This window comes from Musca domestica, unplaced genomic scaffold (genome assembly GCF_030504385.1).
Source record: "Musca domestica strain aabys unplaced genomic scaffold, Musca_domestica.polishedcontigs.V.1.1 3, whole genome shotgun sequence".
Lineage (NCBI taxonomy): Eukaryota > Metazoa > Arthropoda > Insecta > Diptera > Muscidae > Musca > Musca domestica.
The window spans coordinates 26,664,742-26,682,305 of NW_026712299.1; the positions used below are offsets into that span (position 1 = coordinate 26,664,742).

Consider the following 17,564-nt stretch of genomic DNA (forward strand, 5'->3'; position numbering starts at 1 on the left):
ACAAATCGGATATATAGCAAAATATGTGCGATATATATGTCTATCAAAGAAGATATGCTTGAAAGATCTCTTATATGTTGAGAACGGCTGAACTGATTTTGACAGTTCTCATTAATTCAGAATGGCCTCTTGGCAGGAAAGAAAAAACGTCTAAAAAAATCGCATAAAAATATCTCTCTAAAGATGAAAATATTGACTTTGAACATTTTCTCATATTTTTTCAATTTTGTCATATTTTTTGGCATATTTTCATTTTGAATTAAACATTTGGTAATATTTCTACAGCTAACAAAACTAAGTAGTTAGGATATCATATACAGATCGCATTTATGGCCCGATCCTTACGAAATTTTGCATGGAGATAAGATGAGGATCAGAACAGAAGCCTACTCATTTTGGAGATGATCGCCATATATTTAGGGGTTTAAATGGACTAAAAAACTGCAAAATTGTCAGCAGGTCGTAATTATCGCCTGATCCTTACGCACATTTGAATGGGCGTTACCGGTCATTGCAAAAGCCAAGCAGTTTTGGATGGCCATCCAAAATTATTCAATGTGGGAAATAGTTTGCCAACTTTTGTAGACAAAATACGAAAATGTCTATTCCAGTGACTTTTTGGAGAATTCACAAATGCAGGAAAGACACACTTCTGACTATTTCGTTAACGCTGATTTCGTTGAAGAATATAGTCAAATATCTGTATCTCATATAGATGCGTTTCAGTCAAAAACCAATAATAAATATTATTCTTTTGCCACTTCTGAGAGATTATAGGTCTTTGGGAAATATTGGTTCCAGATCTAGGCAGACTATTTACGTGCAACATCTGCCAATAAATTGGAAATGAACAAATTAGTTTAAGTTGCTATTATTCGAAAATTAGAGAACAATATCTTGTGGAATTCTTTCGAGTATCTCGCCTATATAAATTGTATCATTTATTATAGTGTTGTAGGGTATTCAACGGTCGGCCCCGCTCGACGGTAGCCTTTGCTTACTTGTTTTTTATGAAATTATTTGTAATTGGGTAATATATTTTGATTATATTGAATTGAACTGATATAATTTTAAGTTGTAAGTTACAGAGGAGCAACAATACTTCTCACAAAAAAAAAAAAAATTAGTCGACATTTAGATATAGAATTTGGAGTTTTTCCCCCAAAAAGTGTTTAATCCATCCATAATCAATCACAATCCATAAGAAACCACAAAAAAAAAATAAAGCACATATTGTTATTAACAATAAATCATTTATTTAACAGCCACATTTAGTAACGGTAACCATCTAAATTAACTTGAATTCCATTAAATGGTTGAGGTACAGAATAAAGGGGATATTGTTGAGAGTATGCACCAGCAGACCCACCAGCACCTCCAGCGGCGGCACCGCCACTACCACCGGCAGCAGCAGCAAAAGCAGCAACAGGTGGAGAACAAGGAGCTGGACTCAGACTAGGTTGACAGCTGAACAAATAATTTTTTGGACAAGGAGGAGCAGGAATTGTTACGGGACCATATCGGGCGGCACCGCCACCACCACCAGCTGCACTACCATAATCTCCAGTAACGTAGGCCACAAACAACAAGAATACAGCAATTGAATATTTCATGATGGCAATGATGATCACTTTCTTTGACTTGATAATGATAAACTGAATAGATTTGTTTTGTGGTTCGCTGATTAAATACTATTTTTCATAAATGCAAACCATGCACTTCGTTTGTGTCATATTGTATCTCAATTCTTTCGAAATTGGCAAAGAAGTTAATGTGACATACTTTAAATGTCGGTCATTGCTTGGCTGTTGTTAATCGTGTTAGGAGGTCAAGAATTTGTAACTATTATTTTATATGGTAATTCGAGGAAATAAGTTTCTTTTGGTTATAATAGGGAGTGACCTTGAAGAAAAGTGAAATCGGATGATAAAAATTTAGTGGAGTCCAAAGTACTTAATACTGTACAAAATTGTATATATGAAATTAATAAAGGCTTTATAAATCGGAAGCAGGGTAAGTAAATATTTGTTCCTTGTTAACATCGGGTAAAAGATATTATAAAAAAAAGTATCAGAATTTAAACGTGTTGCATTTTAAACTACAGATACCAGTAAGACCGCTTGGATAATCCACTCAAACTTTTCAAAAAACAAGATGAGGCCGTTGTATGGGGGCCATACCAAAACGGGAACCTATATACACAATTTTATACTTCAAGTATTATTATCTACCAAATGTTCGTAAATACCAAATTTGAAACAATTTCGTGGGTAAATGTTACTAGGATTATCAAAATACCGAATATCCGTGGGTACCGTTATATGAGCGCTATGGGAAAACGTAGATTTAGATATTCAATTTTCTACCACCGCGGCTAGAACCCATTATGAACCACAAATACCAATTTTTAGGCAAATGCGTGGAAAATGTGCCAAAAATCATCAAAATACCGAATATCGAGAGGTACCGTTATAGAGCGGTTATATTAAAACCTGAACCGATGTATCTCATTTTCAATGCCAATCATCCTACAAATTGTTGTGCCAAATTTTGAAGCTCTACGTTAAATGGTGGCGGCTGTGAAGTGATTTCAACAGACAGACGGTTATCGTTAAATCGATTTAGAATGTTATGCTTGTTATGGGGTGTTATGGGTCTACGACAATATTTGGGGATGTTACAAAAGTCAATACACCTTCCTTTTCAAGGTGAAGTGTATAAAAACAACGGCAAAAGCAAATAACCAGGGCTGCAACCCGGTTCTGAACCAGTTTTAAACGGAACAGTTTTTTCTATAAATGACCCGAACTGTGGACCAATCCATTGTCTAAAAAAATTTTTAACCTAGCCGATTTTTTAATGGAATCCGTTATATGGGGGGCTATACGTAGGCGAGGACCTGCATACGCTCGAACCATTGAACCGAACCAACTTAAATCGACAATTGGTTTGCAGCCCTCTCAAAAACGTGTGTTGATAGCAAAAAAGGCAGCATCAATAAACGACAACAGCTTTTCACAGTCTGCTCGTTGACTCGGTGATGCCTGTCATGTATACTGTTCACTTTGGTTTAGAACGAGAAAGGCTTACTACTGCCAGGGAGGCTTGTCTAAGAGTAGTTAGTGATTATTTGGAACATTCTCTGTCCTCCGACTAACGGATTACCTTTTGAACTGGCCCTCAATAATTTGAGGGAACGGTAATTAATTTAGACATGGAGAGAGAGAGAAATAGATGGGTGGTCGTCTAGTTGTTCCAAGGAGCTACCGCCGAACCTGAACGATTATACAACGAGTTCCATATCCATCTAAGAGCTGTACATCTTCTACGAAATATCTCTACAGTGAACTACAGAAACCGAACTATTGTACCACGAATTCCTAGAGGCCGACATCAATCCGACCATTGACACCGTAATTCCTGGTTTCCCTCACTCTTCATTATCCGACGACGATTCATCAAAGTTCACAATTAATTTAAAATCGTCATCATCCCAAAAGTCGACACTAATCGAAACAACAACATCGTGATTCCTGGTATCATTCAACCCGTCGACAACCGATGACCATCCACCAAAGTTCCAGATTACTTTAAAATCGTCCAAATTAGGCAAATCGTAATGTTTGTAACTTAAGTAGGTCTGGTGCGTCAATGGACATTCGTTTATCCCCTCTCTACAAATAGGTCACAATTGTCATAAAATGTGTTCAAGATTAAATCAAAGGCTGGAATGTCGCTTTGGGAAGTACCCGAGCGAAAAAAAACAGTAAGGAAAAGTCAAAAGTCGGGCGGTGCCGACTATATGATGCTCTACACCACTATGCATATTTAGTAGAGCTACCGTAACAAAATAATTTATTTCAAGTAGATCATACCACCTATCAACATTTGCCTTTAGAGCATTTATAGTTGGAGAAGGATTATATAAAAAAAACCATTAAAGAAAGTCTAAAATTCGGGCGCGGCGATTTTATAATACCCTACACCACGTTGCTAATTTAGTAGAGCTCCACATAACAATTAAAAGTTTTTATGGGAGGATTCAATCATACACGCTATGAATATAATTATAATTTAAAGTTCAAAGGATTAAATATGGCGAAGCATTTGTATCTTTTAAATTCGGACTTGTATTGCCCATTTGGTGCACAATTAATTTGAAATCGGATAAAGATATATATGGGAGCTATATCCAAATCTGAAACGATCTCGATAAAATTTGGCAAAGATATTTCCGAGCTGTATTTAATATATTTCCCGGAATATCGTTGTTACGGAGTGCATATTACGGATGTGGGTAACAAATATAACAAATCGGATGAAGTTATATATGGGAGCTATATCCAAATTTGAACCGATATCGATAAAATTTAGCAAAGGTATTTCTGAGCTGTATTTGATATATTTCCCCAAATATTGTTGTTACGGAGGACAAAAATAACAAATCGGATGAACAATATGTATGGGAGCTATAGCTATATCTGAAGCGATTTCGATCAAATTTGGCATACTTATTTTCTGGTCTAATCTGGGTGTATATGCAAAATTCCATATAATTCAGGCTGATATTACACGTTTGATGCACAATAAAAGGTAAATCGGACGAAGATATATGTGGGAGCTATATCTAAATTTTGACCGATTATCTCCAATTTCAATAGGGTTCGTCCTTGGGCCAAACAAATAATCTGTGCAAAATTTTACCTGGACCGGGCAATAAATGTACTTTGTTTACAAAAATACATGGACAGACGGACAGACGGACGGTCGGACATACATAAATCGACTCAGAATATGATTCTATGCAGATCATCGAAAGGAACTATGGGTCTATCTCGTTTCCTTTTGCCTGTTACAAACAAATGCACAAAGACATAATACCCTGACCACCTTGTGGTGTAGGGTATAAAAATATATATCGGAGCCGAGTTGCCCAAAATGGAAACTTACGTCCCGAAATTCACTCCATTTGGGCTGATATTCGCCATTATTTGCACAAAAAAAACTTGAAATCGAATGAAGGATATATGAGTGAAGAACTTAAACACCAAATCGGATGAAATATATATATGGGAGGTGCAGCTATGTCTGAACCAATTTTCTCCAAATTTGATTTACTTGCTTCTATACTCAACTCAGCCGGATGCATGAATTCAGGACTTTTTGACAGATATTGGCCATTTGGTGCACAATTAACCCGAAATCGGTTGAAGATATACATTGTAGCTATATCCAAATCTGAACCGATCTTGACAAAGTTTGATACATATGCGAACTATATCCTAAGCTAACCCGATCCCGTTAAAATTTGGCAGAGATATTTTCGAGCAGTATTTGATGTCCGGTACCAAATATCATTCTTCTGGAGTGCATATTACGCATTTGAGGGACTTAAAACCCCAAATCGGATGAAACATATATATTTGAGCTATAGCTATATATGAATTTATTTGCTTCGATTACTTGCTTCTACACTGAATTCGTTGGGATGTACCAAAATACAGGTCATTTGGACTTATGTTAGCCATTTGGTGCACAATTAACCCGAAATCGGTTGAAGGTATATGGGAGTTATATCTAAATCTGATCCGATCATCACCAATTTCAATAGGGTTCGCCCTTGGGCCAAAAAAATATTGTTTTGCAAAACTTCATCTCAATCGTGTGATAAATGCAACCTGCAGTTTGTTCACAAGAATACATGGACGGACAGATTGACATGCATAAATCGACTCAGAATGTGATTCTATGAAGATCCTCAAGAGTAACTATGGGTCTATCTCGCTTCCTTCGCCATGTTACAAAAACGTTACAAACAAATACGCAAAGACTTACCACCCTTATCACTATGTGGTGTAGGGTATAAACATATATATTTTTTATAAATGTTGGGAATACCCAATCTAATCCCACCTGTCTTTAATTTACCCAAGGCTCGCTCATCCAACTGTAGGCCAGGCCTGTTTAATGTACCAGTGAACGTAAGGTCTACTTCAATTTAGACCTGCTCCATTTCAGCATGTTCTCTGTTGATATAATAATTTTATGAGACCTCACCTGTGTATTTGTATACAATGCACAATAACTCTTGAATGAAGTTCTCGATATGAGCCAGAATTTTTTCCAAATTGAAAAGCTGGACTAATTAGTTCACATTTTCTTGTTCCTTACTCACAAAGGGTCAAACATATTTCAGTACCACAAATGTTCAAAAAAATAAAGTTGTAATAATCATTCTACAAAAGGGAGGCAATGCCTGATTTTATCGAAAATTTCTTATCGGAATATTTGTATATATCGGATTCAGAAAAGGGAGAAACCTGACATTAACTTATGAACCTTTAGTACCTAATTATGGATAAAAAATATTATTTTTTCTATAGCACTAGAAAGCGATTCAAACTTATCCCACAGAACTGTTTGAAACAACTGCCTTTTTTTTTGTTATTACCAACATGTTAGATAAAGCAAGCCTTCGAACGCCATCAAACAATTAAAAACACAAACAAAATAATGCTCTAGAATATTTTATTAATGTTGGTAATTTTCAATCCGATTTTTTCACATAAAGTACTTTACATTTCAATAATATGGACGGTAATTGTATTGGGGTGCAGCGTACACAGGATAATTATGAGAATAGGCTCCAGCACCGCCATAGGCAGCAGCTTGGGCGCAGGGAGCTGGAGTCAAACTAGGTTGGCAGCTGAACAAGTAGTTCTTGGGGCATGGAGGTGCTGGAATTGTGACAGGAGCGGGAGCGGCAGGGGCGGCTGCAGCACTGAATTGAGGACCAGCAGAAGCACCGTACGAAGCACCACCTGCACCACCAGCGCCAGCTCCACCGCCATAGGCCGACGATGAGGGACCGGCGCCGTATGAACGTTCTTGTCTCACGTTATAGGGAACAAGGGGAACTAGAGGTAGATTGTAACCAAAGTTACCACTTGGGGATCTTTCTTCGCGAACATTGTAGCTGGGCAACAACTGACCAGCCAGGTTTAGTCCCAAATTACCTCCAACAGGATTGCCAGCAAGATTGCCTCCAACATTGGTACCAGATGAGCGTTCTTCTCTCACATTGTAGTTGGGAGCAACAGGAGCACTGAAAGTGGTGACGCCAGAGTTTCCACCAGTCGATCGTTCATCACGCACATTGTATGTGGCCGTGGGTGCTCCATTGAATGTTGAGCCGAGAGGATTGCCGCCGTTGTATGATGAAACTACGGGAGTGGCACCAGATGACCTCTCCTCACGTACATTATAGGTGGGGGCCACACCAGCATTATAATTTGTTCCAACACCAGAACCAACACCAGCATTCTGGCCCGACGATCTTTCTTCGCGAACGGGATTTTCATCGGCACGAATTGCAGCTGCCAAGCTGGCCAAAACAATTGCAACGATAACAAACGATTTCATGATGAAGTTGATTGTATTTTTTGGATTCGCGTTGATATCTTTAATTTTTAAATTTCCAAATGAAACTGAATACTCATTGCTGCCGTTCGTTGGTTTTATACAATTCAAAACTAGGAAAGTGTTAAGATTGCAACTTTTTTGAAAGTGGGTTAAACTTAACAGCACCAACTCGAAGATGTGTGAGCAAGCAAAAAAACGTTATTAATTAGGTCGAAAATGCGGAATTAAATTATGTTTGGTGGTTTTTTTGTTGATGTTACCATTTATTATTATTGATTTGGGCAATGTATTTGTATTACTATATATATTTATATATTTACTATATTCGCGAAGTAAAGTAAAAGTCGAAAATGATGTAGTTAAGGAATCCAAACAGGGCTAGCAGAAGATAATACATATTTTAATGAAGCCATGGAAGTTTATGGTTTTGTAGATGAATTCGCTTTTGGTGGGAATCATCACAGGTCACCGTAGCATAAAGGCGCTGACTTCTAAGTTCAGTGGCGATGACACCAATTATGGTCGAACATTAATTCTACCAATGTGAGAGCAGATTAAAGTGGCTACAGACTATGCCATAATTTCCTATTCGTGGATTAAAAAATGGTTATTACCAATCTGATTTTTTTTTCTTTATTCTCTGATCTAGGATGAACACAGTGGACCAGTAGGTCTCCGAGAGGAGCGTGTTCTTTAAAGCACTTGCTTCTGGGCTGAATTCCGTCGGAAGTGCCAAAATTCAGTCCAATTGGTTTGATATTAACCATTTGGTGCAAAAAAAACTCAAATCGGTCGTAAAAATATATATAGGAGCTATATCTATATCCAAATCTGAACCGATCTTGATAAAAATTTTAGGCACTTATTTCTGAGCTATATCTGATATGTGGTACCAAAGATCATTGTTGAAGAGTGCATATTACGCAGACAAAAATATATAGACAACCGGATAAAGAATTGGACCACTTAACAAATTCCACATATAACCAGTAAAGAAAGTCCTAAAGTCGGACGGGGCCGATTTTATGATACCCTACACCACTTTGCTAATTTAGTTGAGCTCCACTTAATAATTAAAAGTTTTTATGGGAGAATTCAATCATACACGCTATGATTATAATTATAATTTAAAATTCAAAGGACTAAATATGCCGAAGCATTTGTAAATTTTTTAAATTCGGACTTGTATTGCCCATTTGGTGCGAAATTAATTTGAAATCGGATAAAAATATATATGGGAACTATATCCAAATCTGAACCGATCTCGATAAAATTTGGCAAAGATATTTCTGAGCTGTATTTGATATATTTCCCCAAATATTGTTGTCACGGAGCAGCGTGACCGTTGTGCCACTAAAGTATCAATTTTGCCACCTTTTTTGGGCTTTGATACCTTTGTGCCACTTTTTTATTTTGATCCTAAATTACCACTTTTTTATACATTGTGCCACCTTTTTTAAACTACATATATTTTAATCTAAACGCTGTATTTAAAACAATGAAATGAAATGAAACAATGAAAAGCGTCGTACGCTGCCATTTCCAATTTGCGATAGCAAATTTCAGAGCGAACGCTCTTATATTAGGTGTTTGTAAGTGGTTTTCGCATGCTCAAAGTTGTCAACATTGTTCTGTTTGTTTATTTCTGGAACAACTGTTAAGAGACATTTTAATTACTTTACTACAGCCTATGACAGAAAATTGTCTGTGCAGGTCCACGTCTTCGTATAGCCCCCATATGACGGTACCCCCTGATATTCGGTATTTTGATGATTCTAGCGACATTATTTACCGGAATTGTTTCAATTTTCACATTTGAAGTTCGTAATGAATATGAATATTACAGCCTGTGACAAAATTGTTCGTGCAGGTCCACGTCTTCGTATAGCCCCCGTATTACGGTACCCCCGATATACAGTATTTTGTTGATTTTAGCTGCATTATTTACCGGAATTATTTTAAATTTTGTATTTGAAGTTCGTAATGGATACTACATCCTATGCCAGAAAATTGTCTGTGCAGGCTTATGACAAAAATTTCGTATGAAGATCCACGTCGTCGTATAGATCCTAATATCCGGCTACATTCGGTATTTCTAAGATTTTCACAGAATTTTTAATGGATTTTAGTTTTTTGAAAATTGCCAAATTTGTACCATATGGAGGAGGGTATTCAAAGTTCGGCCCGGCCGAACTTACAGCTTTTTTACTTGTTATACCCTACACAACAAGGTGGTCAGGGTATTATGTCTTTGTGCATTTGTTTGTAACAGGCAAAAGGAAACTAGATAGACTCATAGTTCCTTTTGATGATCTGCATAGAATCACATTCTGAGTCGATTTATACATGTCCGTCCGTCTGCCTGCCTGTCTGTCCGTCCGTCTGTCCATGTATTTTTGAAAACAAAGTACAGTTCACATTTATTACCCTATCCGGATGAAATTTTGCACAAATCATTTGTTTGGCCCAAGGACGAACTCTATTGGAGCTCCCATATATATCTTCGTCCGATTTGCCTTTTATTGTGCACCAAACGTGTAATATCGGCCCGAATAGTATGGAATTTTGCACATACAGCCAAATTAAGCCTGAAAATAAGTATGCCAAATCGGTTCAGATATAGCTATAGCTCCTCCTCCGCAGCCGTAATATGCACTCTGTAACAACGATATTCAGGGAAATATATCAAATACAGCTCAGAAATATCTTTGCCAAATTTTGTCGAGATCGGTTCCGATTTGGATATAGCACCCATATATATCTTTATCCGATTTCAAACTAATTGTGCACCAAATGGGCAATAAAAGTCCGAATTTAAAAGATACAAATGCTTCGGCATATTTAGACCTTTGAACTTTAAATTATAATTATAATCGTAGCGTGTATGATTGTGTTCTCCCATAAACACTTTTAACTGTTATGCGGAGCGCTACTAAATTTGCAAAGTGGTGTAGGGTATCATAAAGTCGACCCCGCCCGACTTTAAGACTTTCTTTACTGGTTAAATATGCAATATGTACATACATATATTATTACTATATAGTATTACATATAGATGAATTTGTTGTTTTGTTCTAAACTGTTATTTTTTAAATAAAATGTGAAATAAATTATGCCACTTTCTGTGCCACCATTTAAAATGATATGTGCCACTTTTTTCAAGAAATGATACTTTTTGTGGCACTTTTTGAAAATTTCCAGCGGTCACACTGTCACGGAGTGCATATTACGGTTGTGGGTAACATATATAACAAATCGGGTGAACAACATATATGGGAGCTATAGCTATATCTGAACCGATCTTCACCAAATTTTGCATACTACCTTCTAGACTCAATTCGGTCGTATGTGCCAAATTCCATCCCAGTTGGACGTTTGATGCACAATAAAAGGTAAATCGGACGAAGTTATATATGGGAGCTATATCCAAATCTGAAAAGATCTCGATAAAATTTAGCAAATGTATTTCTGAACTGTATTTGATATATTTCCCCAAATATAGTTATTACAGAGTGCATATTACGGCTGCGGAGCACAAAAATAACAAATCGGATGAAAAATATATATGGGAGCCATAGCTATATCTGAACCGATTTCGATGAAATTTGGCATACTTATTTTCAGGCCTAATTTGGTTGTATGTGCAAAATTCCATACTATTCGGGCTGATATTAACGTTTGGTGCACAATAAAAGGCAAATCGGACGAAGATATATATGGGAGCTATATCTGAATTTTGACCGATTATTTCCAATTTCAATAGGGTCCGTCCTTGAGCCAAACAAATGATTTGTGCAAAATTTCATATGGATCGGGTAATAAATGCGAACTGTACTTTTAGTGCCAACCTTGCTTTCCAATATACTCGAGACAAATAGTCCAACGGATTGGTATCCGGAGATTTTGGTGGCCATTGTGCGTTGGATATGAAACGAGGAACCTAATTTTGTAGCCATTCTTGGGTGGCGCGTGCTGGGTGCGAGTCCTGTTGGAATTTCTAAGGTCTGTTGCCAAAATGTCTTCGTGCCCGAGGCTATAATACACACTCCAGAATATTTTCGCGATAATATTCGGCATTTATTCTAATGCTGGTGGCCAACAGAAGGTGCACATTTTCACCTGACTTCTTTGGCAAATAAACACGATAATTTTGTTTCACATCGGAGAAAAATAAATTCGGCAGTTCACCACTTTCGGCCAAGTGAAGCAACTCTTTAGCTCTTGTGAGTCTCTTTTCATTCCGTTGCGGTGTAAGTTCTTGCACTTTTTGGAATTTCAATGGCTTTACCCTGAGCTCATTTTTCAATATTTGCCGAATGGAATATTACGATATATTCAGCTCACAAGCCATTTTTCGGTTACGGCGACACGGGTTTCGATCAAGTCGCTTCTTTACTTTTCGAACCATTTCTGCTGATGTTGCTGTTTTCTTCCGTCCAATTCCTTGACGTCGGGCTACGCTACCAGTATCGCGGTAATGAGCGATGGTACGAGACACAAAAGATTTATTCACATTTAAATGCTGGAGTGATCTAACGATAGCCACTTGTGGTTTTCCAGCCAAATATAAATATCTTACACTATCACGCTTAAATTCCCTCACGAATAACTTTTTTTCTGGTCTCTTTCTGTATATGCCAAGTGGTGTAGAGAATCATAAAATCGGTCCGACCGACTTTTGATCTTTCTTTATTGGTTTCCGTTTCCGAAGCCAAATCTCGTTTTTTTCGGTTTTATATTCGAACGCGCATACTCTATGCTCATGTTATACAATACTTGATAAGGAGGAAAAAAAGTTATTTTCTTTTGTATTTTTAGGGTATAACTTATTACTTGGTTTTGAACCTACTGGTAATTCAGAAAGTAGTATGTTTACATTACCTATTAATGGGTTAAAGTTCATAGAGGTTCTAAGTTTTTTACGGAGAATATAGCATAATATGTCAGCCCCATAAACTATTTATTTCATAGAAATTCTTTGTCGCTTGGGGAAAATTCTATGTCGATTTATTTCTGTCTGTTCGTCAGTTGCTATAACTATAACATAGTATGCACTATTAAAGATAAGGCTTTGAAGATGTTGACCAGGTATATCGGCCCGTATTTAAGTATAGCGCCCATATAACTCTTTATTCTAATTTCGGTACTTTGAAGGTTTGTAATCGAAACAGCTGTAATTTGTAATTTCAGATTATCAGAAGGAAGTTCAACTTCTTTCATAAAATATGCATGTCCACTTTTTTATGGCGCCCTTGTAAGAGTACGTCCATATTTTCGATTGTTCAAAGGTTTTGGTTCTAATTCACAGCTGTAAATTGATATTTCGGGTTCTTTGGGGCAGATTATTAAAAAAATACTCAATAGTGTTATAGCTCCCAAATTTTAAAGAATTAATGAATAGGGTGTTAGGACATAATTCAAATTTTTATATGGTGAATGGGTTGAAAAGTTTGACTGGACGGATTTAACCTCGTTTTTATTTATTTCCAGACTATGAACTCCCTAAGCATGACGATATTAAGCACCTCACCATGTCATGACATATTTAGTGAAATAAAGGGAAGTAAGAGCCGAATTCAAGTCCAGCCTCAGTTTTGACTTATCATTGAACATTAATAGGTCATGCCACGATGCTAAGCTGCTTATGTGTCATCACGCTAATTCTAATCTCAATTTTCGGGGAACAGATACTTAGGTAACATAAGTCAATACAGTTCAGCTCGGCCGAAAAAAATTTTCTAATTGCTAATTTATTTTCAATGTAAATGCATTTCCCCAAAAAGGTAAGCATCAAAAGTCAATAGATATATGGTCTATCTTCAAACCCTATTTAAAGATATCGCCGTATTGAATCTCTTTCCTTTTGTGACAAACTATTACCCCATGAAGCATAATACCACAGTCTTTGGATAACGTGTCAAAATAAAACTTCGAATAGAAATATTTTTTTTAATTTTCTTCACATTCACCTAGTACCCATTTCGCCCATTGTCATTCATTTTTTTCATATTCACAAAATATTTTTTTTAATTCAATAATTTTTATTGACAATTATTTTTTTGCTGCCAATATTGATGTGGATAAAAGTTTTCATAACGATTACGTGGCAATGTGTAGACCGCCAAATTTCTCGAAAAAGCCGTCATGGTATCATAGCTACTCAAAGGCGCTGAACAAGGAGCCGGATTCATTCTTGGTTGGCAGGCGAAGAGATAACTTTTCGGACATGGTGGAGCTGGAATTGCAAATGTTGATGGAGCTTCTAGAGGGTATGGAGAATCCAATATTGATTTTTCCTTGCTATCTCCATTATTGGTGTCAGCAGCCACTGAAATGATGAAGCAAAATGCAACGATGATGTTTAATTTGGGAATTAACATTTTTTCTCAAGTTAATTTAAGCGCCACACAATATCGAAAGCCACCTATTTGATGGGAGATGTAAACAACAATAACAAAACTAAGTAAGTAATCGCCACAATATGACGATTTTATATTAACACAAATTTGCTCGAAATGCATTTTATACTGTCCTCGGATATTCGATAGCCCAACTAAATGCTGCTTCTGAAATTCAAATACTTTGAAGCCACACAGCGGAAACATATTCTAATTTCGTTAAAATTCAAGGAAATCATTTTGAGCAATTCTATTCTGTAAGCGCCAAGGTGAATAGACCGCCCGTATTTGCGTTGCATGGATTTTGGCCTACTTATTTTTGGTTGGTAAGTCATTGAGCTTGTAAATTTTATGCGACTCATCAATTTTTTTTTGGCAATTATTATCAAATTCATGCTTTAGTTTTTTTTTTCGCTTTATTTATTTATTTATTGGCATTTTCCGCCCGTTTACTTGTTAATACTTATGTGTTTGTTCGCAAAAATACAATTCATCAAAAAATTGTATTTATAGTTATTATATGCCCTACACTATTATGAGCAATATTATAGATGTGTTACTAAAGTGGGTAAAAAGTAGGACTTTTGTTAGAGGATCTAGGAAGAAATTCGAAAGACCAAACGATAATTTTAGTTCAATGGATAGATTGGGATTTTTTATACCCTACACCACATAGTGGTAAGGGTAATATGTCTTTGAGTTTTTTTTGTAACATGTAAATGGAGAAGGAGGCGAGATAAACCCATAGTTACTTTTGAGGATCTTCTTAGAATCATTTTCTGAGTCGATTTATGCATGTCAGTTCGTCCGTCAATGTATTTATGTGAACAAAATGTAGTTAGCATTTGTTATCCGATTGAGATGAAATTTTGCAAGCAACATTTGTTTGGCCCAAGGAGGAAATTGGTGATAATCGGATCAGATTTAGCTATAGCTCCCGTATTATCTTCAACCGATTGCGGGTTTTATTGTGCATCAAATGACTAATAAAAGTCCAACTGACCTGTATTTTGGTACATCCCACCGAATTTAGTCCAGAAGCAAGTAAATCAAATCGGTTCAGATATAGCTATAGCTCCCATATATATTTTTCATCCGATTTGGGGTTTTAAGTCCCTCACATGCGTAATATGTACTCCACAAGAATGTTATTTGGCACCGGATATCAGATACTGTTCGAAAATACTTTTCGAGATCTTTTATCGAGATCTGTTCGAATATAGCTCCCATATACATCCTTAACCGTTTTGGGGTTAATTGTGCACCAAAAAGCCAATATCAGTCTAAATGACCTGAATTTTGGCATATCCGACCGAATTCAGTCTAGAAGCCAGTACATTGAATTCTGAGAAAATCGATTCAGATATAGCTATATGTTTCATCTGATTTGGTGTTTAAGTCCCTCATATTTGTAATATGGATTCGACATTATTATATATTATATTTCGTATCAGTTATCAGATACAGCCCAGAAATACCTATGCCAAATTTGTTTAAGATCGGTTCAGATTTGGATATAGGACACAGGTTCAATCGATTTCGGATTAATTCTGCACCAAATGGCCAATATATGTCCAAAAGTCCTGAGTTTTCTAACATCCGACCGAATTGATCCTAGAAGCAAGTATATCGAATTCGGAGAAAATGGGTTCAGATATTTCATCCGATCTGGTGTTTTAAGTCCCTCACATTAGTAATATGCATTCGACAACAATCATATTTGCTACCAGATATCTTATAAAGATCGGAAATACGTTTGTCAATTGGATATGGCTCCCATATATATCCTTAATCCGATTTCAGGTTTATTGTGCAAACAATGGCTAATATCAGCCCGAATGGAGTGAATTTCGGGATGTACGTTTCCCTTTTGTGCAACTCGGCTCCGATATATATTTTTATACCCTCCACCATACATACATAGTTCGTCATTCCGTTTGTAACTCATCGAAATAATCATTTTAGACACAACAAAGTATATATATATATATATTCTTGATCAGCGTAAAATTCTAAGACGATTTAGCTCTGTCCGTCCGTCCGTCTGTCCGTCTGTTGTAATCACGCTACAGTCTAAACGAATTAAGATAGGAAGCTAAAATTTTGCACAGATCTCTCTTTTGTCTGCAGGCAGGTCAAGTTCGAAGATGGGCTATATCGGTCCACTATATCGTATATCCCCCATATAACGGTACCCCCCGATATTCGGTATTTTGATGATGTTAGCCACATTTTTCAATGGAATTGTCTGTAAATCCACACAAGTAGTTGCTTGTGGGTACTTTATACCTCGCCAGAGAATTATCTATATAGGTCCATAATATCGTATAGCCCCCATATAACGGTACTCCCCGGTATTCGGCATTTCGATGATTTTAGCCACATTTTTTCAATGGAATTGCATGAAATTCCACAAAAGGGGTTCCTTGTGAGGTCCACGATATCGTATATCCCCATATAACTGTACTCCCCGATATTCGGTATTTTGAAGATGTTAGCCACATTTTTCAATGGAATTGTCTTAAAATTCACACAAGTAGTTCCTTGCGAGTACGTTACCCCCTGAGAGAGAGTTGTCTATACAGGTCCACAATATGGTATATCCCCCATATAACGGTACCCCCCAATATTCGGTATTTTGATGATTTTACCCACATTTTTCATCAGAATTGTCTGAAAATCCACACAAGGAGTTCCTTGTGGGTACTTTATACCTCGGCAGAGAATTATCTATATAGGTCCACGATATCGTATATCCCACATATAACGGTACCCTCGATATTCGGTATTTTGATGTTTATAGCCACATTTTTCAACGGAATGGTCACAAGTGGTTCTTTGTACGCAAGGGGTTCTTTTTTCCACAAGGGGTTCTTTGTGAGCACTTAGTACCGTACAAATAAGTACGAATTTCCAAAACTGACTACAAACCTCAGTCCTATAATGCAATTGTTATCTTATTTCCAATTTTCAGCATTCCAGCTCTATCTCTTTAATTTAGTAATTTTAATTAGTACTTTTCGTACACATAAGTACACATTTCGAAAACTACCTCCTTATCTCAATACAATAACACTCCGCTGTGAAGTTAATTTCAGGTTTAAGGATTCCAGCTCCATTCGTTTCTCCAAATTTAAGTTGTATCCAACTTAGTATCTTTTAGTACTTTTCGTATACATGAGTACACATCTCCAAAACTAAATCCTGACCCTGACCTGACCTGACCTGACCTGACCCTGCTCCTCGACCTTGAGTCCCACACCAAATTTCAAGTTATTAGCTCGAATCGTTCACATGATACGAAGTGGTGCAAAAGAAGTACATTTTAGTACTTTTCGTACAGTTATATACGAATTTCCAAAACTCTTTGGTACATTCATCATACACTCCATCAGTCTATTTAAGAGTTCTAGCTCTACTGGTTCGTCAAATACAAAGGGTGCCATATTTAGTACCTTTTAGTACTATTCGTACCGTTCTACTACGAATTTACAAAAACAACCTTATCTGACACCTTCGAACCAAGATTGACCCTCACCTAACATTTTAAAATTCTAGCTTCAGCTGAATCGTTTGGGCGTTGATGAGTCATTGTCATCCTTTTTTCACCGCGCAGCCTTTTTATACCCTCCACCATACTATGGAGGGTATATTAACTTTGTCATTCCCTTTGTAACTCCTCGAAATACTCATTTAAGACCCAGCAAAGTACATATATTCTTGATCAGCGTAAAATTCTAAGTC

General features: G+C 36.7%; 2 protein-coding genes across 2 annotated transcripts; both read right to left on the reverse strand.

The window, feature by feature from the left end:
* Positions 1-1,271: 1,271 nt before the first annotated feature.
* On the reverse strand, positions 1,272-1,613 carry LOC101887645 (vitelline membrane protein Vm32E-like). Its single transcript, XM_005187724.3, has one exon. The coding sequence runs from the start codon at positions 1,611-1,613 to the stop codon at positions 1,272-1,274; it is 342 nt and encodes a 113-aa protein (XP_005187781.2).
* Positions 1,614-6,511: 4,898 nt separating this feature from the next.
* LOC101887811 (uncharacterized transmembrane protein DDB_G0289901-like) lies at positions 6,512-7,483 on the reverse strand. Its single transcript, XM_005187725.4, has one exon. It carries the CDS (start codon positions 7,420-7,422, stop codon positions 6,583-6,585), a length of 840 nt encoding a protein of 279 aa, XP_005187782.2. The 5' UTR covers positions 7,423-7,483; the 3' UTR covers positions 6,512-6,582.
* Between the last annotated feature and the right edge of the window lie 10,081 nt (positions 7,484-17,564).